Source organism: Rousettus aegyptiacus, unplaced genomic scaffold (genome assembly GCF_014176215.1).
Source record: "Rousettus aegyptiacus isolate mRouAeg1 unplaced genomic scaffold, mRouAeg1.p scaffold_m13_p_3, whole genome shotgun sequence".
NCBI lineage: Eukaryota > Metazoa > Chordata > Mammalia > Chiroptera > Pteropodidae > Rousettus > Rousettus aegyptiacus.
Genome location: NW_023416306.1, coordinates 152,536,094 through 152,559,217, shown reverse-complemented (window position 1 = coordinate 152,559,217; position 23,124 = coordinate 152,536,094). Strand labels below are relative to the sequence as shown.

General features: G+C 53.5%; 1 protein-coding gene across 1 annotated transcript; it reads right to left on the bottom strand.

Annotated features, from left to right (window-relative positions):
• Positions 1-4,517: 4,517 nt before the first annotated feature.
• Positions 4,518-22,541, bottom strand: VSX2 (visual system homeobox 2). The gene is made up of 5 exons (XM_016139034.2): positions 22,132-22,541; positions 20,744-20,828; positions 16,727-16,850; positions 6,074-6,254; positions 4,518-5,280 (listed from the first exon to the last, which is right to left on the bottom strand). The coding sequence occupies exons 1-5, from the start codon at positions 22,499-22,501 to the stop codon at positions 4,955-4,957; spliced, it is 1,086 nt and encodes a 361-aa protein (XP_015994520.1). The 5' UTR covers positions 22,502-22,541; the 3' UTR covers positions 4,518-4,954.
• Between the last annotated feature and the right edge of the window lie 583 nt (positions 22,542-23,124).

The following is a 23,124-nucleotide window of genomic DNA, read 5'->3' as shown; positions in this document are numbered from 1 at the left end:
TCACAATAACTTACAAAACACAGAAGCAGACAACATACCATGAGTCAACAAATGCAACAAACGAGGTAGAATTACAAGGAGATATTGGCAAATCCACAATCAGAAGACCACCTCATCACTTCCTAACCCCTTCCTGCGACAGGCTCCCTGAAGTCCATACCGGGAGCAGAGCGATGGAGATAAATCAGAGGGAGTCCTTGGCTTAAGAGGTGAGGAGTCAGGGAGAGGAGGAAGCCAAGAGCCACTGAGATGAGTTAGCACTGGGAGGGGTTGAACTGAGTGAGAAATTGATGGAGCAGATCATTGCTGGACCCACTCAGAAAACACCAGAAGACAGAACCAGTTGAGGCCAGTGGCTCTTGACCCAGTCTCAGCTTCCCAGAGGTGGGTCTTGGGTGCTGGGTGATCTTGTGGAGTCTTGAACTGGGGCGCTCAATAAGCAGAAGGGGTAAGAGATGGAGAAAGGAGCAACCAAAAGTTTTAGCCCAAAGAAGTTATCCGTTGTTTTTCCTCTAGAAAACAAATTAGTTTACTTTTTAAAATAAACTTTATTTTTACAATAATTTTAGATTTACAGAACAATGGTGAAGATAGTACAGAGAGTTCTGATAAACCCTTCTGCCAGTTTCCCCTATGAATAACTTTTTACATTAGCATGGTACCTTGGAGGTGGGGTGCCACACCTCCACACCTTGAGGGGAGAGGGCACTACAGCTCTGGTAGGAGCAGGAAGAAGACTCCGAGGCTCCAGTGAGCTGGGGGTGCAGAAGTCAGGAGGCTGGATGGACCAGGTTTCAGAGTTCTCCTAGATCAAGATCCCCACCCCACCCCCTCAGGCCGCGGACCTGTACTAGTCCACACAGCCTGTTAGGAACCAGGCCACACAGCAGGAAGAGAGTGGCAGGTGAGCGAGCAAAGCTTCATCTGTATCTGCAGCGCTCCCAAGCACTAGCATCACCGCCTCAGCTCCACCTCAGATCATCAGGCATTAAATTCTCATAGGAGCACTGGTCCCCAGTGCCAAAAAGGTTGGGGACTGCTGCCCTAGATCATGGCCCCACTTTTCTTGCAGGCTGCAGGACTGGGCCTCAAGGGCTCCCCCACCCTCATCGCTGCTTCCACTTCCCAGACTTTTTCCTTCTCATCTATCCCTGCCAGGCCTGCTCAGCAGCTTCAAGCAGCCTCATAAATCAGTCCCTCCTGCCCTTTTATATGCTCTTAGTACACACAGCCATCTATCGGCAGCCTGTTGAGCCTGTGGAGCCTCAAATAAAATCTCCCTTCCAGGGCTGGGGTCTCAGGAAGAAGCCCCCAGTGGGATGTTGTCGGCACCAAACGAGATTTCTCTTTGTTCTGCCTCAACAGGTGCTGCCGTCCTTCCTTCCTTTCCTGCCCAGCTTCTTCCCTTTGCCGTACCCCAGTCTATTCCCTCCATGATTATCTGTAGGCCTGTTTGCATGCGCCTCTGCAGAGAGCCGTGTGCCTCTTCCCAGGGTAAATCCCCTAAGGTGAGTGTCCAGGAGGATTTCTGGCAGCCCTCACGCCTCTGAGTGTCCCAATTGTCTCCCAGATCTGAGGGTGGAGCAGCTGCCAAGGACCGCCCAACCCCCAGCTTAAGGAGACTGCCTTGGTGTAGCCACCCTTCCCTTGTGTTCATTGTCGTACCTTGCAACACTGTGAGACGGTTGAGCAGATGTTATCATTCTGATTTAGAACACAGGAGAGGCTCAGAAGTTAAACACCTTGGCCCAGGTCCCATGGTTATACTTTCATGGTCCCTTATCTCACACCTCCAATAACTTCGAACATTTGTAGTTTTATATTTTATCTATGTGATTACTTGAATTCTGTCTTTCCCTCCCAACAGGACAGCTTTGCTCACCACTCTGTTGCCAGTGCCTCGCCCACTAGCTGGTACACAGATGCTCCATAAACGTTTTTAAATTATTAAATGAATGAATGAGTTAGAGGAAGAAGATTCATTTATTCGTTCATTCCACAATTGATTGAGTGTCAGGCCATTCGATGGGTCATGGGGATAAAAAGATGGATAAGATATAATCCCCACCTTCGAAGAAAACAGTCTTATGGGGAAGATAGACTTGTAAATAAAAAATTACAACATAAAATGCCATGACGGAAATGTCCCACGTTCGATGAGAAAACGGGTACTAAGCTTTTTCTGGCGGAGGCGCCTTGAAGGATGAGTGGTACTGCTGTTTCCTGCAGTGTTGGGGGTGGGCTGAGTGAGGGAAGGGCATTCCTACCCCGGGGGGCGAAAGTGAGTCCTGCAGGGGCCTGATATGCTCTGGGAAGGCTTGGAGGAACCCCAGCGCAGGTGGGACTTGAAGCCAGGCTCCTGGATCTTTCCCTTCACCACATAGAAGTCACAGATTTCCCACGTGTGCCCCCCAGGCTCCGGGTCTGGGTGGATTTTACATGGTCCTAGTCCAGGGTCTGAAGACCGTCAACCACCTGTCATTCTCCTTCAATGACAGGCTGCCAGAAAAACCTTTTCTGTGAGGGAGTTCCACATCTGAGCCAATTTGAAACCATCTTATGAGATTTCTTGAGCCAACAGCTTATATATAACCTCTCTATTCTGCTCCCTGCACTCTCTCATCTATAATTCCATCCAACACATCATCAAGCCGGTGGGCCCCAGCTGTCTGCAGAAAATGTCATGCAGTCTTTCTATGCTGTTTCTCCTGTTGACCCCCTTCTCTTCGGCAGGGATTTGGCAGAGGTTTGTCTGACTTTCAGTTCCAGATACCGTCCCCTTTTCCATTTGTTGTGTCATGTAACATTGTGATTAAGGTATTCAAGTGCACGTGTGCACACAAGAGAGAATCGCTACTCTTGAGGGCCAAGTTGGGCTGTGGATGTCGCCTGAAGTGTGAAGGAAATAGAGATGTTTGGAAGGAGCATCAGAGGGAAAAGTCAGTGCAATCTATTGTATGGGGAGAAGTTGGGAGTCATAGGTAATACCTTAGGGGCTCAATGGCTGGGATATTTTAGCTGTGCTTGCAATAGGGGAGGGTCTTGTATCACAGTGATAAATATCATTGAAAAGGGACAAATGTCAGCTCAGTGGAGAAAGCCCTGCCACGATGCTTCTATAGTTGGAGTAATTTTAAAAGAAGAATCTAGTTATTTTGAGCTAAAAATGACTTCGTGGATTTGCTTTTGATGCAACTGATACACACATGTACACACCCTCCTCACCCAAGGAGGACTCCTGGATCATTCCCCTGCTGTTTTTACATCAATTTTATTCTTACTTGTATCTTTACAGAAAATGGCACAGAAATCACAGGTTTAGAATACCTAGAAGTTATTACAGTTCCATATTTCAAACACCTCGATATCAAGATTCTTTCTTCTCACTCTATGTACAGTATTTACACACAAGGGGCTACGGCCTAACACTTCAAAACAACAGGGGACAAAGACAAGAAGAACTGAGGGGAAGTTCCATGAACGGAATGAAGAAGAAATCAACTTCTGATGAGGAATTAAAATCTCAACTCACTGTCTCAGGCCTTCCTCTCTCGAGGTATTCTCTGCGAAGGTAGGATGGTAAAGAAATGTCATGAGGATGAGGAGGACGTGTTCATGGCCTGGGGGTCGAGGGGCAGTTCCAGAGAGGCCATTAGTATGGACAGGTCCTCTCAGCAGCAGACAGGAAGAAGCCCCTGGCTCCCTATGCCAACACGGTCACTGTCTCTGCCTCACTCTAGTGGACATGCGCCATGACATACACCTGGCATGAAGGTGTGTCTGCCTGTTGCTTCGTTGAGGTCTAAAACTGGGTCCCCCCTTACTCTCCTTGTAGCCACTTCTCAAATCCTTCTGTGACCAACCCCTGATGACTGCGTATAGCCCCAGGCCCATTCTAGGCTTGGCCTCCCAAGGACAGCTCAGATGAACTTGGGTCAAGGTCTGTGGCTTCCTAGGTGTTCTTTTAACAACTGGATTGGGTTGCACCAAGGCAGGGCACATGTGAACCAGTAATTTGCACGAAGCTCTAGATGAAGGGTGATTTGCACAACAAGTCAGGGTCACAGGCAGCATATCAGGGGTGTCAGGATGCTTCAGAATACAGCCGCAAGGGGCTGGGGTAGAGGGTCTGGCCTCCCCAACAGTGCAGAGAGCCATAGCATTTGTGAGAGGCACCCTCTGGCTGCAGGGCACAGGTCCTGGAGTCACTACAGGTATTGTACATTGTCACATGCAGGGCTGGCACCTGTGCTCGGAGGAATCATGGGGCAGCTTGGGGTATGGAAAGGGCAGGTTCCTGAGGGTGGCCTGGAGGGCATGAGATGAAGGGTGGCCAAGAGGCCCAGGCTGAGACTTCTCAAGTTTAATCTGGACTCTGGGCGCCACTGATGGGGTAGAGCAGAGGTCGTGCTTGGGCCTGCAGGGTGGTACATTCACACGGTGGAACAGGATAAGGGGAGCAGAGTGTGGCGAGGCCTGGGGCGCTCAGGACATCAGCCCTGGAGCATGGGTCCTCAATCCCTGACAGGGTGTTTGCAGCATGGGCTTTGGGCGTGCGGGGAGCAGAACGCACCGGGGGTCAGAGCTGGGAAGGAGGGCTCTTAGAGCAAGATATCGGTGTGAGGGCGGATTCAGACAGTGAGAGTTGCCAAGGGATTGGGTGAAAGCAGCTTGAGGGGGTGGATTGGGGCAGCAAGAAGGTTTCTGAGGCAGGGCCGTTGGGATGAGGAGGATGCCGAAGAGGTCAGGACTATGTAGGGGATGTCTCAGCACGGCCCAGAGCCTTGGCCAGAACTGAGTTGTGCCTGAAGTCACCTGGAGGTCATGGAGAGCCTGTGGGGCTAGGGGAGGGTGGCAAAGACCAGGCTGGGCTCTGCCTCAGAGGACACCTCCCAGCACCACAGGCCCCGAGCAGAGCAGAGTCCTGATGCTCCAGCGGCAGCGCACCCTTGATCTAAGCCATGTCTTCAAGCTGCGGCGGACTCAGCTTCTCCGCCGGCCTGTCTTCGTCCATGGCCTCCTCCTCCTCCGGCTCCTGGGCATTCCGGGCAAGGCTGTTGGGCCCAGACACAGTCCCCAGCACTTTGGTGCTGTGCTCCTGAGCTCTGGCTCGGAGCGCAGCGATGCTGTTTTCCCTCAGTTCTTCCTGGGACATGGCCGCTGGCGGGTCGGGGGCCCGCTCCTCCTGCTCCGTCTTGTCCAGCTTGGGCAGGGCCTGGCGCTCCACCTCCGGCTTCCTCCCCGACTCAGCTGCTGCCTCCAGCGATTTTTTGTGCATCCCTAAAAAGAATTGTTGGTATTCGGGTTTAGAAAAGCGCCTGGGAAAGCCATCTTGAACTGAAAACGGCAAAGATAGAGAGAGGCCAGAATTAAGGACAAGCAGAAAGCCTTACTTCACACACCGCAGTCACGCGAGTCCCGGGGCTGGGGCCAGGGCAGCAGGAGGTGGCCGGGGGGCTGCAGCCGAGCAACTGGCACCAGGCCTGCAGAGGGCTTCCCCAAGCCAAGCCCCTAAGCACCTTGCCCCCAGACAGCCTGTTCTGTCCCTTCCCCGAGCACGGCGTTTGCTCCCCATCCCTCCCTTCTGGGATCCCAGATCTTAGAACCCTAAGACAAGCTGGTATTGCTCTCAGACATAGGCCCAGATGGCAGGCAGGGGACGATGGCAGGTGGAGAGACTTAGAGGGAAGAAGGCCTTTGGGCAAAGCCAGATGGTGGCCAAAGGTACCCAGGGAGTCCCCTCGACCCCCGAGAGGGCAGTCTCATCACAAGCCCACCTCCTACAGGGAAGAGCAGGGTACAGATCCTGGAGCAATAGTCACGCCTTCTTCACAGGACAAAAGAAGCCCCTGTCAGGGGACTGCCCAGTGGGCACCCATAGGTGGAAGCAAGGGATAGATGCCAAGTCCCATGCCCAGCCTGCCCTCAGAGACCCCCAGGGGAGACCGGAGGGCCTCCCTCCAGATGGGCTGCTGTGGCCACGTCCCTTTGCTCCAGGGCTCTGTCTCCTCCTCCAGGGAGCCCACTCTCGTCGACGCAAGGGCAGGGCCGCAGGGAGGGTGCGGGCTCTTACCTAGCAGCCATGGGGCACAGGAGTCCATGATGCCATCCTTGGCCGACTTGAGGATGGACTCGGGCAGGGGGATGGAGTGCCGCACCATGGCCCCGTACAGCCCGTACTCCGCCATGACGCTGCTCCGGCCCCAGCACTTCTCCCGCTTTCTCCATTTGGCTCTGCGATTCTGGAACCAGACCTGCAAGTGTAGACAAACAGGTCAGGGGTGGGCTCTAAGAGGCAGTGGGGCCAAGCCCTTACCCCCAAGTCTATCTTTTTAGGTCCCCACCTCTTCTATGCCAGTGGCCCCATCTCCTTGTGACTGCTGATTTCTCCAGCCAGGTGCCCTCACCGACCCCACAGTACCCTGGGGGGTTCCCCCAGGCTCAGAGTTATCTAGAACAGAGGCCCAAGTCCAATGAAAATACAGTGGGTGAAAAGGGTCCTTCTTTTGCATTTCTTTTTTAAAATCAAAACAGTTCCAGGGCAATGGGATAGGGATGCCTCTGGGACAGGATCTTGCAGGTGGGTAGTTCCCAATGTGGTCCTCAGTTTGCAGCTGAGAAGCTGGACCCTGGTAGCTCTCTTGCGAGTGTGCACACTTCCACCATACAAACAGAACCTCTTTTCTGACTTGCAAAGGGACAAATTCCTTTCAAGGGCAGAACTAACGTGTTCAGGGTTCCCGCTCCACCAGAACTCCAGAGGCCAGAGCAGCCAGTCCCAGGAAGCCTTCCAGGTGAGTGTGGACTCAGGGAGCAAAGGACATTTCATCCAGGGATTCTGAGGCATGGCAACTGCCCCGCCCCAAAATGGAGTTGGGGATGCTCCCAGGACGCCTGAGTCAGCTCCTGTCTCTGCCCTGCCTGGGCTCGCCCTGCCATGCCACAGCGCCTGCCACTCACCGGCTCTCTACAGTTTTGGATCTAACTTTGAATGATATTTTGGGGAGTTGGGCAGCCATCTCTCAGTCAGGGAAGGAAGACAAAATTATCAGTGGCATGAGGAGCAAATGAGATAGGGGCCCAGGAAGGAGTGGTGGTGACACTCTAGGGAATGTTTCTCTGGCCCCCAAATTGACTGGTGCAGGGTCTGAGCTGGGGTGCCTTGGGGATGTCTGGAGCACTCCAGTGCTGTGTGGAGGAGCTCCCAGGGCCCTGCCATGCTTGGAGAAGGAGAGATTTCTTGGTCTCCCAAAGCAGCTTTCTGAGACTTCCAGCAGCTGACAGGAGCCGGAGCCAGAACCAGGGACAGCTGCACTACCTCTCAAGCAGGTGAGGCCGGCGAGAAACTGGTGGGCTCTGTAAGGACCGCAGGCCCTGCCGGCCCCCTCATGTCCCCTCATAGCCCCTCAAAGCCCTGCCCCCCAGGGTGGGAAGATGCCCAAGGCAACCTGGGAAGTGGGGGGAAGAAGGGGAAGGCAGAGGCGGGTTCCTGAAAATCTATTAGTTTCCTCTGCGATTTCCATTCCCTCTCCTCGGCTGGGTCCCCCGCCCTTCCCTCCAGGCCCCCTCCCCCCCCGCCCTAGGCAGCAGAGGTTTCAGCTTTTGATGAAAAATTGCTCCAGCTCTATTCAAGAGGCGGCAAAAGAAGAGTCACCCCCAGGGGCAGCCCTGGGCTGATTGAAAAATAAGTTAATTTCAGTTTGAATCGATGGGCCTCAGGCACTGAAATATCACGGGAAATTAAAGCGGCTGCTCTCCCGGGAGTCGTGGCATTGACCCGCACTAATTAATGCTGGGGAGGCAGCGTGAGCCGCGCCGAGAGCCGCTCCCCCTACCCGGGGGACCCCAAACACTTCTCATTTAACTAATTAGACGGGGAAAATTGGGTGTTAATTTGTTTAGGATTTTTTCCCTTCTTCTCCCCCCCCCCACCCCCCACCCCCCGCCAGCTCCCTTCCCAGCCCCCGCCCAGTGCGGGGGCGCAGGAAATGAATGCGGGACTCGCCGGCAGATGGCTGCCCCGGTCACTCTGCAATCTTCTCCGACTTGATTGCTTGATTAGGTCGTTAGCACATTAAAAAAAAAAATTGCTTGCCGTCTGGCGCTGGCGTGATGAGTGGGACGCGCGGCAGCGCCTGGGTAATTTATCTTTTTATACGGCAAAGAATTTGATTTCAATCTGCAGATATATGAGGCGCCTTTGACACCTGTTTAACATCGCGCCGCTGACAGCTTAACCCTTTGCTGCTGGGCCGCTGGGAGGCCAGGGCTGCGGCCGCAGGGGCTCCGAGTTGGCGCGCCCCCCGTGGTTCCCACCGCCGCCGCTAGGTGGCGGAGTGAGCGCCTCGGCAGCCCGCGGCAGCTTCGAGTCTGCGGCTGAGCACGGCCAGCCGCATCCGGCAGGGGGCGCCCCAAACGCCCCGCCTCACCTCCACCGTCCCCAAAGAACCCGGCGGTCACAGACACACTCTGCAGGACTGCGGAAAGACTGCGCCATCCATGCACAACTTTAAGTTGACCCAAATATGTGCAACCTTGTTTTGGCATTTCTTCATTTGTAAATAACCAGAACGTCTAAAAATGGAAGAAACGCGGCCTCAGAGGCCCGGTCTCTCCACCCCGACATTGACTAGGGTCATTAGAAAACGATCGCTGGTCACACTCTGGGTGGGAAACACCTGTGCTACCACCGGGTTTGGCACCCGCCATTCCTAATCGGGCCCTCCTGGGGGAGCTGTGAATCCAATATGCAAGGCCTCCCCCTGGTTCAGACTCAGACTGTCCTAAGTGACCCCAGCCAAGGAAAGGGTTTCTGTAATTTTGAATCCACTAAATGGCTGCGCTCCATCCTCTAATGTGAGCAATGTGAGCCCCGGGCCAACTCAGCCATGGTCCTGGCCTGGTTCTATGCTGTGCTTAGATCTCTCCCCCGGGCCACCTGCCCGTCCTGTAGGCTTTCCGTCTGACTACCTATCCTACCCAGGGCCTGCAGTTCGTCTGAGACCTCGGTCCTGTCTCATCTTCCCTCCCAATAGCATTTGATCGCCCTATCCAAGTACCCACTTGTCCCAAGCCGCTTTCTCTCACAGAGGAAAAATCTAAAAGGATTGATCCACATACAGGTGTGCGTGACTTCTGATTTCATCCATTTCTCAGAGAAGAAAGCAAAGAATGAACCCCTGGTGATAGAATTCTAGACTCTGAGTCTGACCATGGAGGGATGGGAAGGTTCTCTTTATGAATCTAAGTAAGCCATCTGCTTTCTGGTCAGGAGATGACCTTCCTGCTTGAACACAGTACATTATAAAACAATAAGGCCACAGCCCCTTAACTGGAGCGTGTGGGCCCAGACTCCAGAATGTTTTGGATTTTAGAAGGAAGAGGTGATGCATATGCCACATGTTACATAACACCCTGCAGCAGCAGCAGCAGCAGCAGCAGCAGCAGCAGCAGCAGCAGCACCATAATCAAAACCCATCTGTTTTGATTTTTGCAGCAAAACCTATACAATTCACACTAACAGGGATGGATATAGAGCATAAGGTCCAGTCTGGTTTATGTCACTAATGAGTTTCGATGGCAAACTTAAGACAGAACTGTCCATTTCCAGCATGGTTTGGATTTAGGGATTCTGGAGAAGGGACTGTGGAGTATAGGAAGGCGGGGATTCCATCCCCTGCTCCCAGAGTGGCTGCCTGGGAAGGCACATTACCCTGGCTTCTCCAGGATTCCATGAGCATTGGTGCTTGAGATGGGGGCGAGGCTCTCAAATGGAAACAGCATTATTACTGGGACACTAAAGAAGAGGATCCAGACTTGGGATTCAGGTCCTATCTGGGGCCTGTAAACAGAACCATTTTCCTGGGTCTCCTAATTTGGGCATGTGAATAACTGGTCTGTAGATCAGATTTTACCCATAGACACTCCCAGGGCAGTTGGTACCAGCTGGTCACTCAATCCAGGAGTCATTCGGACCCTCGGATATGGGCTCCTGGAATGCCTGGCTCTCTGAGAAGACCAGATGCTGCTCCAATTTATGGAAGAAACCTGGACAGCCAAAACAATTTCCTTTTAGGACAGTTGGCAGGGAAGCTGCAGTAATGGTGCCTTGGAGGGAAGTGGACAACGAATTAGAATTAACCCTACCCCGTCTTCATATTTGCCCTGCTCTTCCCTTTCTGGAAGCAACCAGCATGTGTTAACAGAACTTAAAAGTTTACAAGAAGCATCGAAGTCAGCCAGTCCTGAACTGGAATTCTCAGTTCCAACAAAAATTGCTGTGTGATCTTGGGCAAGTTACTTGCCTTCTCTCGGTCATAAAATAAGATTTGCTTTTCAGGGTTGTTTTGAAGAGTAATGAAATAAATGAAAGTACCTAAAAGCAGTGCTTGTCACACAGAAGGTGCTCAAGAAATGCTACTTCTTTTTTTCCATGGAGGCACATAAAATCAGTGGGCGTGCGCTCAAGGGGCAGGTTAATCAATGGTATTACCTGCCCCTCTGGGCTCTTCCACATGGCCCATTAGCAAGGCAGGACTGACAAATGACAAAACCAACTGATGGTAGGGGTGGGGACAGAACTAACCTACAGGCTGTGAGATTTTAGTAGCTTCTAGTTTCCCCTCGAGGCATTGGGAGGGCTAAACAGATGCCCCTGCAACTCTCCCCACATTTCTAGTGTACCGCAGGCCCTTGAGGCACGAATACAGGAGAGCACCGTGCATTGCCCGACACTCCCTGTACACTGTGATCAGGGTCTAGAAGGCCAAAGCTGGGGATCCCTGCTCTGCCTACATCTTCCTTTGTGACCTTGTTGTATTTCTTAATCTTTCTGAGCTTCCAGTCCCTCATCTGCCCTGTGACATCACTTCCTTGCAGGTTTCTTAGAAAAATTAAGCAAAATAGTGCATGGGAAATGCCTGGCACATAGTAAGAACTAAAAAACATTAGGCTGATGCTGGATGAATTCCGTGGGTAAATGTGCAATGAGATGAGGCTTTGCTGTCCAGCAAATGCTCAATGACACTTTTCACGTAAAGCCAGTTGCTTCCATCTGTCACCTTTGTGATTCCTTCTCAGCATTTGGGCCCTTTTTCCTACTTGGTCTCTTGGTTCTGGCAGGCCTCAAATATTCAATCAATCCCTCTCTCGCTCACTTCCCTGACTGCCCATTTTCTAGACGAGACTGCTCCTCTCACATGGGAGTCGGGTCCCGAACTCTTCAAGAAAACCTGCATCAAGGCCTCAGCAAGGACCAGAGCCCTGCCTTACACTGCAGGGCTCTGAGCTCCTGAGAAAGGACCCAAAAGTGACACCAAGAGTCACCAGGTTTAGAGCCCCAGGCAAAGGAGAGTTGAGATCTTTTAGCTCTGGAAAGAGCCTGGGTTTCCTAGTGCATTTCCCCTCAAAGGTGATGCCCTAGCAGCTCTGAGGAAGCTCAGCTAGGATGCCCCCTGGCTGTCGACATCTGGTGTGGCAGGTGCCTCCACAATCAGGCTGAGAGGGTCCTAACAGCTTGTGCCTCTAAAGACGGAATGGACCCGGGAAAGGGCTTCTTGCCAAATGGGTGCTCTTTTGCTACAAGGGCCCATGTACAACAGGCCAGGCAACTCTATCGACTCTTACTTTCATAGGTGGGGAACCAGCGTGAGCAGCTGTGGCTGTGGCCATGGCTTCCATTGTCAGCACACAGCTCCAGTCTGGCAAAGCTCCCATCCCTGCATGCCCACAGGACAACATGCTCAGGGCAACTTTCCTCAAAGATCTCCAGGAAAGCCTCTTTAGTCCTTCCAGGATTGCCCCCCTTAAGGAGATAGCTTACATAATAGGATGGTCTTTGTACATGCCGGTCACTTGGCTAACCTAGACCTTGTCCTCCATTCTTGCCCCATACCAGAAGGCTTGTCTGCCACGTGGCAATCTCCATCACTCTCAGCCAGCTTCTTTCCTCTCCTCTAGCTGGAAGCTGATTAATTTGGGCGCATTGCTGGTGTGATTTAATGACTTCGCACTCCACACCCACTCAGCATTTCTGACACCGTATTTCAGCACACCCCTTCCAGTCTCAGCTTCAGGCTCAGAGAAGCCTGGCCTTGCTTGCAGCCTCTGATGTCCACTAGGGGGCAGCTCTGCCCACGTTTCCTGGCAGGAGAGGCAGGTTCCTTCTCTGCGCACCTGATCCCACCTTGTCACCCAAAACTCCACTTCTTACACTCATACTAACCCGCTCAAAACAAAGAAACTCCTTCCCTGAGCCTGACCCAGTAGTTTTTATACTGGCTGCACACAATCACCTACAGAGTTTTAAAAACATACAGATGCCAGGCTCCATGTCAAACCAATTAAATCAGAATTGCGGGCCATGGGAGCCTAACACGGGTATTTTAAAAAGCTGCCATGTGATTCTAACAAATGTCCCAGGCTGAGGGACACTGCAATCCTTTTCCATCTGGATACGTGTCTTCTAACCTCTGGAAGATAAGCCCCTAAAACTTCATTCCCGACCTTTGGGCAGGGATCATTATATAAGAGACAGAATCAAACAGCAGTGCAGCGCTAGTCAGAGAATTCACACTCTGACCATCGACACGTACCAAGCTGTGAAGAGTGGGGGTCAGATGTGGCCTCCGTCGACTTTGCACGTTCATATCTCTGTCACGAAGGCAGTTTTAATAAGTACTACTTTTATCAGAAAAGAATACAGTAAAAAAAAAAATTCAAGTAAACATGTGTTTATATCCTGATCTTATAATTCTAGGAACAAGGACCTCACAGAGGAAATGAAATCAGTCCAGAAACCCATTTCCTCTTCCCCAGGGGCTGACAAATGACGGGGCTTCCAGAATGCCATGTCCCAGCATCTTTTTTTTTTTTTTTTGAGACACAAAGAGGACTGCGTATCTGTCTGATATGGAGACTTGGAATCTCTTCTTTTTCCAACAATACACGGCGTCCCTTCACCCCAACCCGGAGAGCTGTAAGCGAGGACGTGCTTGCCCTCCAAGCCCCAAGGCACAGGGGGCTGGCCCGCCATCACTGCCATTGGCGTTGATTATGCCAGTTGATGTACACAGGAGTTCACGCTTCCCTCGTGAGCGAGCGCGCACGTGATAGTAACTGAGTACTGGGTTCGAATCCAGTCTACCACTCACTTCGTCTCTCAGCCCCTCATTCTCTACATCTACAAAATGGGAATAAAAAGAGCATCTAACTAACTCATCTAGCTGTTGTGAGGACTCAATGAATCAAGGCATAGAAAGCACTTAAAATCAAAATCTGGGGCAAGGGTAAGTACTTAATAATGCTAGCAATGACAATACTTTTATTAAATTAGCATTTGGGGAAAATATTATTATTTTACAAATGAGTAATTTCAGGCTTCGAGTTTAGTTTACTGGATGGGAAACAAAGATTAGAAGTAGATGTGTTTGACTTTTCACTTCCATACTGGGTTCTCATTAGACATTAAACAGTAGACCTTAGACACATCCAGGGGTTTACTTGGGTTGGTCCAGCCAGGGCATGTGTCCCAGCTGTCCACCTGGGGCTGTCCAACTCCACCTGTCCTGCTCCCGCATTCTGCCAATGGCAGCCTAGGGGCCTGATGAGGAAGATGATCCAGAGAAGCCCCCTCCTTGGGAGGGATCCCCCCTCTTCTTTTTACAGATGAGGAAAATGAGGAATGGGAAGTGACCTGGCCTCTACTATACCTGGTGGGTCTCAGAGCCAGAACTAAGACTCGGGTCCTTGACACCCAGTCCAATAACCTTTCCATTCCACCTTGAGAATGTCTAACTTCCTGCCCTCCCCCCTCCAACAGAGACACAAAAGCCTCTGGCTGAAAGCTGGGGGAGGGGAGAGGACAGGCTGGGGTGGTAGAATTCTGTCTTTAGTTAGATGCATTGTTCCCGCCTAAATCTACACATTAAGAGGAAATGATCGGAGAGGTGGCGGTGTGTGTAGTGAAGGAAGTGTCCTGGAGGCTAAAGGGACTTGGGTCTGAATTCTGGCCTCTGTGCCTCAGGTCCCGTCTGTAAAATGACACTAGTATCAGTGCCTGGCTCATTGCATATCCGGAGGATTCCTTGGGAACAAAACTGGTCACCCCTGGAGCGGCTGCTGGTGGGCAGTGAGGAGGGAGACTGGCGTTTCGCCCTTTTGGACTCATGTCATGTACCTGAATTTACCCATTTGAGAAACAATTTTTTTGAGTAAGTTTTTTTCTTTTTTAAGAACACTACCTGGTGCTCAATAAATATTGGTTATTTTTATAAAGAAGGTTTGACACAGGCCCGCCTCTCAACCTCAGACCATCTCTTTTCCCCCAGCTTCAAGTCAAAGCCCAGGCTTCAAACTCAAGATGCAGTCCCAGGTCCCTGTGTCCCCCACATTTTAGCTGTGTGACCTTGGGAAGTCCTTATGCCTCAGATTCCTCAGTTTTAAAAAGAAATGAATGGTCTCTACTCTACCAGTTGTCACAAGGATTTAATGAGATCAGAGCTGAAACCGAGTGAGCACTGGGCATGTGCCAGGCTCGCAACACAAACTCCCCAACTGCTCGCAACACATTACACACGTGGCTCATCACATCTGCCGGCGCCACTGTCATCCCCATTCTACGGATGAGAAGCCCGAGTAGCTTGTCCACAGTCAGTCAGCTGGTAACCCGTGAAGCAAGGACGTGCACCCAGGCAGTCTGGTTCCAGGGTCAGTGCCCCTACCTACCACGCCTCCCTGCCTCTCCCGTGAGTGTCGTGTATTTAGAACACCTGGTACACAGAAACTGTGGTTACGGTTGACACATGCTAAGACCTTTCCTGAGCCACTTGGCAAAAAACATTTGGGGGCAGGACTATTTGACAGCTCGCAAACACCTATTGGGAGCAGCATTTAGCCAAAGAACCATGAGGTGCTCAAAGAGTTGGAGAGGTTCTCACCTCTGGTCCCGCATGCACGCATTCCTTAGCCAGTCCCAGGGTAATTAACTCACTCCTCACCCCGGCTCCATCTTGCTGGTCCTGGTGGCTTCAGACACCACCCCAAGGACACCCACTAGGGAACTTACAGAAGCCCAGCATCCACCCGCTGAGGCATTCGTAGCAATGCACTTACGAACACTCCCACCCACCCCCTCCACAGCCAGACAGGTTTTAGGACAACTCACTGCAAGAGACAAGCTGTTCCTTCCTTCTGGTCAAGGGGGACTTTGTCAGCCCTCCGCCCCACCCAGACACTTGTAATAGCCAATTTTGTCCTAATGAAGGTCAGGTGCAGGTGACCCCCTGTATCGGGCCTTGGCTTACTCACAAACAAAACATACACACACAGTCACAAGATTCAGAATCAACACCCAGCCTTACCCCTCTGGAACCCGACTGGGTGCGTGGGGCGATAGATCCAGGCCACCAAGGATAATACACCAAATGGATAATCTGCTTATGAATAATTGAGCTTATTGTTAGTGTCAATGTCCAAAGCCATTGACTGAAATTCCGAATAGATTTTCAAGGGAGAGAAAGTGTCTTCTGGAAAAGCAGCTCATGCACCCTCTCCCATTCTCTGGTTCTCCGGTGAGAAAGCACCTTAGTCAGCCACACACCTTATGTGGTTCTTTCTCTAGCCCCAACCCCTAAACCCCAACACACGTTGCACCTGGAGACACAAAGGACCTTGACCAGGAGGAGATGTGAGCAGAAAAGGTTTCAAGGAGTCAGAACACCCATTCAGTAGTAAACTTCTCTGGACTGCCCAGGTGCTGGGAACAGCTTTGACTTAAGGTTGCGATCCAGCTAAGGTGAACCCAGATCTTTGGGAAATGTTCCTCCCACCCAGTCACGTCTTCCTCCTCATGGAGGCCTGTTTTAGAACACATCAGATTTCATCTTCTCCCAGAAAAATGATTAAGCAACGGTACTCCCGCCCAGGTAGGGGGCCTCTGGACTCGAAAAGGTCCTGCTGCTAAGGAAAGGAGGCCTTGTGCCCAGCGCAAGTGAGGACATCCCGGTCCAGATCAGTGGCTGGTTATGACAAAACTCCTCAGGAGAGAAGGAGGGCTTCAGGAGCCACACCTGCAGGCACAGGTCACCAGCCACATCCTGGGCCAGAGCCAGGAGAAGTAAAGGAGCAAGAGCTCAGGGCAGTTGTGAGAGAAGGAAGGAGCCTCAGGCAGATGGCGGTGGTGGGGAGTAGGAAGGGAGGGGGCGTCCTCTTCTCCCTAAGGAGGGGAGTGGAGGGAAGGGAAACAGACTGAGGTCAGGGCTAGAAGCCTGGCTTGGAAGGTCCTGCTACCCTCCCACCCTCAGGCACCCAGGGAGGCCTGGGGCCACTGCTGGCCTTGAAGCAGATGTTTAGCTGGACCTAGGAGACATCTGCCACGATAGAGACCCTGCTCAGAACCCAGGACCCACCCAGAACTCCTTCTCCCACCACAGGCCCCCTCAGGGTCCGTCTGATGCGCTCCTTGGAAAGCCTACAGTCTAGAACAGCAAGCCAGGCCACATGTAAGTTTCTTGTCCCCTAACAGTGCCCACCTCACTGGTGGGTGTTCAGCAAATGCCTGTCAGTTTAAACAAGCTGTTCTTCATGAGAACACAATCACAGGCAAGCAGGTGCTCATAGGAGGGACTGGGGGTGTGGGGAGGTGAGAGATGGGTGTCTGGGAACCTGGGCTGCTGATGTCCCCAAGAGGCGGGAACATGGAAGAGAAAGGGACTCGAGGCTCTGTTACCTGTATCCTGTCTTCTGGCAGCTCCGTTTTCATGGCCAGCATCTCCCGGGCATAGACATCTGGGTAGTGCGCCTCGTTGAATGCCTTCTCCAGCTCCTCTAGCTGGTAGGAGGTAAAGATTGTCCTGAAGGGAGCAAAGCCAGACACTCAGAACCCTGGAAACAGAACGAGCCTGTCCCAGAGAGGATAGACTGGCCCTCCCCTACGCCTCCTGGACAGACCCCGTACCCAGGCTGTCTCAGCACAATCGGACACAAACTCCCTCGCATGCTCTCATACACACACATGCACGCACATGTGTGCATTTATGTTGACACACACACACACACACCCCCATAGTTTAACCTCCTGGACTCTTCTTCATTGAAGGCTGAGGGCTCACACTACCTTTCTGGTGGTGCTGGAGGATTATTTCAGCCCTCAGTGTCATTTCATACTGGGAGTCTTTCTAGAAGTGCTTTGGGGAAAGGAATTTTAGAAAACTGCAGAAAGCCCCTCATCCTCCTCCCAGGCACAGGTGAGGGGCGTACCAGGTAAGTAAATGCCTCAGCCCTGCTGGGCCCTGTTTCCTGGGCTCCTTTCTCAGACAGTAGAGTTAATCTTTTAAATTGCACTCAATGTTGAAGACTCACCAGAAGGTCAAATGCAACCTCAACTCCAGTGTTTATACAACTGAGAACTGAATTTCCTACCCCCTCCACCCACTCTAACACTCCTCCACCTTCCTCACCTGCCCAAATCCATCAGCTCCTCAGCTTCCTCAGAGATGCAGGGGTGAGGAAGATGAGGGGAAGGGCACCCTGTCCCCTCCTCCTGTGCTCAGAGGCAAGGGCCAGCGTGTGCACACGCACACACACGCGCGCGCACACACACACACACACACCCCACTCTCAGACTTTCAGCCACACACCCAGTGGGTGGGGCCACAGTCAGGGGAGGGAGAATTCTACTCAGGTCACCCTGAGAGAACCTACCCACACAACCCTCCCACCCCAACAGAACAGTTCACATTTACTTGTTTTGGGTCAAACTGCTTTAAGAATCTGATACAATCTATGTTCTCTCATCCCAAGAAAATGTGCAAATGAATGTGCTCCAATACATAAAATTTTGCCTCCAATATTAAAAAATTCATAAGCCCCCTTTCTTAAATAAGCAAACTACATGCCCACCTACAAACACAAATTCTTCACTTTTTAGACCTTAATTTCACTAAGTTTTAGGTGACCTTTTCCCTACATCCTATCAATAAGCCAACAGACAATAGAGCTCAGATTCTGCAAACTCAGACTTGTAAAAGTGGTGCCTTCCTTGCGTGAAGCTCTGAGATTTGGACCCTGGGACCAGCGCAAGGTTTTAGAATCCCTCACTGCTGCCCTCACGCTCACCCAACGCAAGGAACAAGCACGAAGTCAAGCCCCATAACCCCCCGTACATCCCTTGTGTTGGAGTTGTCATTAGTGTCTTGGGAGACGATGCAGGGGATGTGTGAGGAAGAAAGATTCTTTCTGCTCTTTATAGAAAATGACTTGTTTAATTCTAAATCGTTTCCCCTATTCTCTTGGAGGGGGGATGAAAATGCTTATGTAAACAAAGAATTTTGAAGATCTGCTGCTCTCTATTTCTCTCCTGCCGCTTACTGAAGGGCCCCTGCACGGATCATCAAAAATAAACAATCAAAATACGCAAGACCTTTTCAAAACTAGGGAAACTGAGGCACATAGGTGTTGTGGCCAAAGCCAAAGAGGAGAGCTGACAAAGGTAGGTCATTTCAGATCATTCAAGTGCCAGGCTCTGCTTTGGAGAGCTCCATTCAAAAGCGAAACAAAACAAAGCCCCAAATCCCCCAAACATCCCCTCATTTCTTCCAAGAGCCAATCCATGTGTGATGTTGACAGCTCTCCAGGGAACCTTCCTGCGCTCCCACAGTGTTACCCAGAAAAGCCTGCTCCTGACTTTCTGCAGAACCCCAGATCCTCCAGATTCCTATTGTATCCTGTCTGAGCTTTCTAGGTAAAGAGTAGAGCAAAATCTGAGTATCCCGAGGCTGCTGACCCGTCCGCTCTCCCCTCCCAACTCCTGCTAAGCCCAGTCTGTTTGGGGGAAATAAAGAGATGCCCGTCTCTCATTCATTTCCAGATTCCAGAATCTCTTACCTGAAATCCCCAAATGAGAGAAGCTCATGAAAACACATTTTTTTACTAATTAAAAATTGTGCCGGCAATTAGTTACCATTCTCCTCTCTCCAATAATCTGCTCTCTCTAGGCATCAGAAATAGCCAGAAACCCAGAGCAGGTGGCAAGTTGTTGTCCTGTCTCCCTGGGAACCTCTAAAGCTCCCAAAATTTCTCTGGCGGCCAGGCAATCAGGTGAGGACAGAGGGTCAAGAGCCTTAGGCTTGGACTTAGGACTATGGGTCAGTCAGCTCCAAGTGCCAGACAGGGAGATAGATGTTCCTGATGCAGAAACACTGTTGAGGCACTCAGGGTTTGGGGGATGCTTTTTCCAGCCCTCTCCCCTCCCCTAATTCCTGCACAGAAACAGTTCAGTGGGACTTCCACCTGCCTCCTCTCCAAGGTCTGGTCCCTGTCCGGGTGTAGGAAGCTACAGATTACCTGCCCTGGGACCAGACTGAGATGGGTGCACTTAATACGTATTTGTTGGATGAATGAATGTAAAAAAAAAATAACCCCAGATCAGGACTAAAGAAAAAAAAATATTCGGTTTCTAATAAAACAAAACAAACTAAACAAAGCCAAACGGCTGCCTGAAGGGATCACACCAAGGTCACTGAGAAACCAAGTCGAAGACCACTCTCATTCAAGGCCGACCCTGTGAGTTCAGGAAGAGCCCTTGTCAAAGGTGAGGGTTAATAGTGGGATTTCAAAGGGCTAAGAGGAAAACGGCACCAAAAGAGAAGGTGCAAGGAGGCTGAGAACAAACAGGGAGGTGTGGTGAGGTGGGTCGGGGTGGGGAGGTGGAGAGCTCCCCAGGGGGGGAAATTTCCAGAGAGCCAGCGGAACCCTGCGGGCGGCCCACCCATCCCCGGAGCGGAGAGGTTTGGGGAGACAGACCGTGGTGAGCGCAGGGACAGCTCCTAGAAGCAGCACTCGCAGAAAGTCAAACAGATTGTTGGTTCTCGCTTCTTTATTTCCTTAAAAACTCCTCGTAAATGCACTCAAGGAACTAACTGGTGGCGCTGGTGCGGGTGTCCAAGGGCATGTGGGTCTGGGGCGGGGGTGTATCTTTTCAGGATACACCTTTCCGCATCTATTGAATTTTAACTTTGTGTAAGCAATGTCTGTTTAAAGACGTGTGTTTTTAAAAACTCTCTCTTTAGTCTGTACCCCAGTGGAGCCCGCTCCGCTCCAGCTAGAGCTAGTGGGATCATCCAGTCCACACTCTACCCTCTCTCTCTCCATTTTACAGACAAGGAAACTGAGGCTCACGGAAGGAAAGAGACACTATCAGGATCATAAAAGAGCAGAAGCCTAACGAAAAATTTCCATCGATGCAGATATCACGTTCGAGTTTGGGGGAACAGTGCGAGCGCAAAGCTACCGGATTGGCAAAGTGGACAGGGGGCAGCCGGAGAGGAACGGCGGCCGGGGGCCAAGGGCAGAGGGCCTGGCTTGGGAGGCAGGTGGGAGCCGAGCTGCCGGCCGCCAAGTGTGAGTGGCTCTCGGACGCGCTGATGCCGGGGTTGCATCTGGGAGCCGTCAGCCCTTTTCTGGCTCCGACCTGGCCCTGATTGGGGCCTCTGCTTTTTCCCGAAGAAGGAAAAAGCCTAAAACGGTGCCGCTTCCCCGGCGGCCGCTTCTCATCCTCACCCGGAGCAGCCGGACTCCAGGGCCGGGCGCAGGACCCCAAACAACGCCCGCTCTCCCCGCCCTGGCGCGGTCGCGGACCTCACATCTGGAGGCAGCGAAAATAGGGTCCTAGGGACCCGACCTCCCAAACGGGTCGGGGAAGGTGAGTGAGCAGGAGCGGCGACAGAAAGCGCCGCGAGGGCCTTACCTGTGCCGCCGCTTCTTCCGTTTCTTGGTCTGATTTAAAGCCGACTTGGACATTTTTCGGTCGCTGGAGGAAATATCTTCGGAATCTGAAAAGCAGGCGGAGGCACATGCGGCAGAATGGGGGGAGCGCCGGGCTTCGCCGAGGAACATCAGGCGCCCCAAACCTTCCAAGGCCCCACCCGGGCCGCCTCCAGGAGCGGTGGGGGCCTGCTCTGTCTCCCCGAGAAGACCTCCACGAGGTCGACCCCATCCCTAAGCCCAGGCTTGCCCTACACACGCGGGCGCCCAAACCCGGGGGTCTTGAGCAGATTTCGTTGTAAGAGAGGCGAAGGCCCTGGCGCGCTTGGGGCAGGGACGGCGGGGGAGCGAGGCCGCCTCGGGGGCTGCAGCGGGGACCCCCAGTCGCGCTCCGGGCTCCGCGCCCTGCTCTGCACTTGCAGCTCCGGCTCCCCTGGCCCGAAAGTTGGCCCCAAGGGGCAGAACCGGGGGGCAGGTAGTTTGGCGCCGGTAAGGCCTGGGGGCTCCCTCGGCACAGCCCTTTTTACGGTGCCTGCAAAATGCGCCTCCGCTCGAGACTGGAGAGGCCGCGATTCAGCATTTTTCGTTGCCCCTCCAAATAAGAATAAATAATTAAAACGGAAACGAAAAATCGGGGGAATTGCCGAGCGCCCATGAGCGCCGGCGGGCGGAGCGGGCGGGGGCGCGAGGCCGGGCGAGCGGCCCGGGAGGGCGCGGCGGGGTCACCCGGGGCCCTCGAACGCGCGCGGCGCGCGGGTCGGATGCGCGGTGGCGCTGAGGTGCGATCAGATGGTGGCCGCTTCGGCCGCCGTGGTGGCCGGGTTGTCCAAGCTCTCGGGGTGAAAAACAAACCCCCTCTGACTAAACGCGAGGAGTTTGGAACGGGGAAAAGGAGGAGAGAAAAGACAACTTTGGGCACCAGGGCTGGGGGCGAGCCGGCACCCGCTTCCTGGGCCGCCGGCGCGCGGAACCGAATCGGGCTCCAGGAGCGCGGGGCCTCGGGGAGGCGGGGGCCGGGGCCGCGGTGGGGCAGCGGGGCTGCGGGGGCCCAGTCCGCCGCACAGGTCCCGACACCTCGAGGCGGGTTTCCAGTGGGTCCCCAACCGAGCGCCGTGGCAAAGCCGGGCCCGACGCGGGGACGAGAGGGCAGCGCCGCGGCCAGAAGCGCGGGGGATGCACGCCGGCGGGCGCGGGGGGCGGCGTCCCGGCCCTCGTCCCCAGCGCGCGCGACCCGGCCCAGGGCTGCGACCTCTCGGCCTGGCACGAACTTTCGCGCCCGGAGGAGGCCTTGCGGGGCAAGCGAGAGCCGGCGGCGTGGGGTCCCGGCTCTCGCCCCGAGCCGGGTAGCTACGCAGCCTCTCCCTCACCTACCCGAGCTAGCCGTCTGGCTGGTGTCCAGCGGCCCCGACGCTCTGCCCAGCGGCTGTAAGTGGACGCTCTGCGGGTCGGACAGCACTTCCAGGAAGGTGGGCTGCGCGTAGAAACCAGGGAGCCCCCCGGACCCCAGCAGCCCCATGCTGCCCACTCCTGCGGGACTGAGCACGGAGCGCGCCGCCAGCAAGTGCCCGGGGGCCAGGCCGTCGAGGGCAGCGCGAGGATGAGAGCTGGGGGGCTCCTTGTTCAAGCCCAGGATCTCCTGGATGCCGAACCCGGTGCACCTGGCCGGGGCGCCCCCCGAGGTACTCTTGGCCACTGTCTCGGATTTGGGCTTGCTCAGCGCTTCCCCCGCTTTCCCCGTCATCTCCCGGCTCTTTGGAGAGGCCGAGGCCGCAGGTCTTCTGCTCCCCCCACCCCCCCGCCGGGCTCCCCGCTTCGCGAAGTTGGTCCCAGGTGCCCCCTCCGGTGTCTAATGCTCTGGAGCCCCAAGGAGATTCCCCTTTTATCCAACCAGGCGGCAGCCCAAGTGGGGTCAGAGCTGAGCAGCCAATCACCGGGGCCAGAAGCGATTAGGAATTCCAAAAAGCTGGTAGCTCCCGCCGCAGGCAGCACCAGGGGCCAGGGCGCTGGGGGCCAGGCACCCGGTGGGCTCTGCAGGACGCCCATGGGCAGGGATCCCAGGGGCTGAGCTGAGACAAGTTCAGGGCTGTTCCAAGAGGCAGGGTGGCTTGGGATTCTGGCCAGAGCCTGGCTGGGACATGTTCCTGGGGTGGGGTGGGAGGATGGGCTGAGGACAGATGCTAGAGACTGGGAGTCCACCTTTCTCCTTCAACTGCTTTGCAGGTTGGCCGAGTCAAAGAACGGCCAAATATGGGGCTTTCTGTGCAAAAGGCAGAACAAGGGAGGAGCAAGTGCTCTGGGCAGCGTGTGTGGTGGCAACAGGGAGAAAAGAAGGGGACAGGGTGTGAAGAAAGCTCAAGGTTTGTT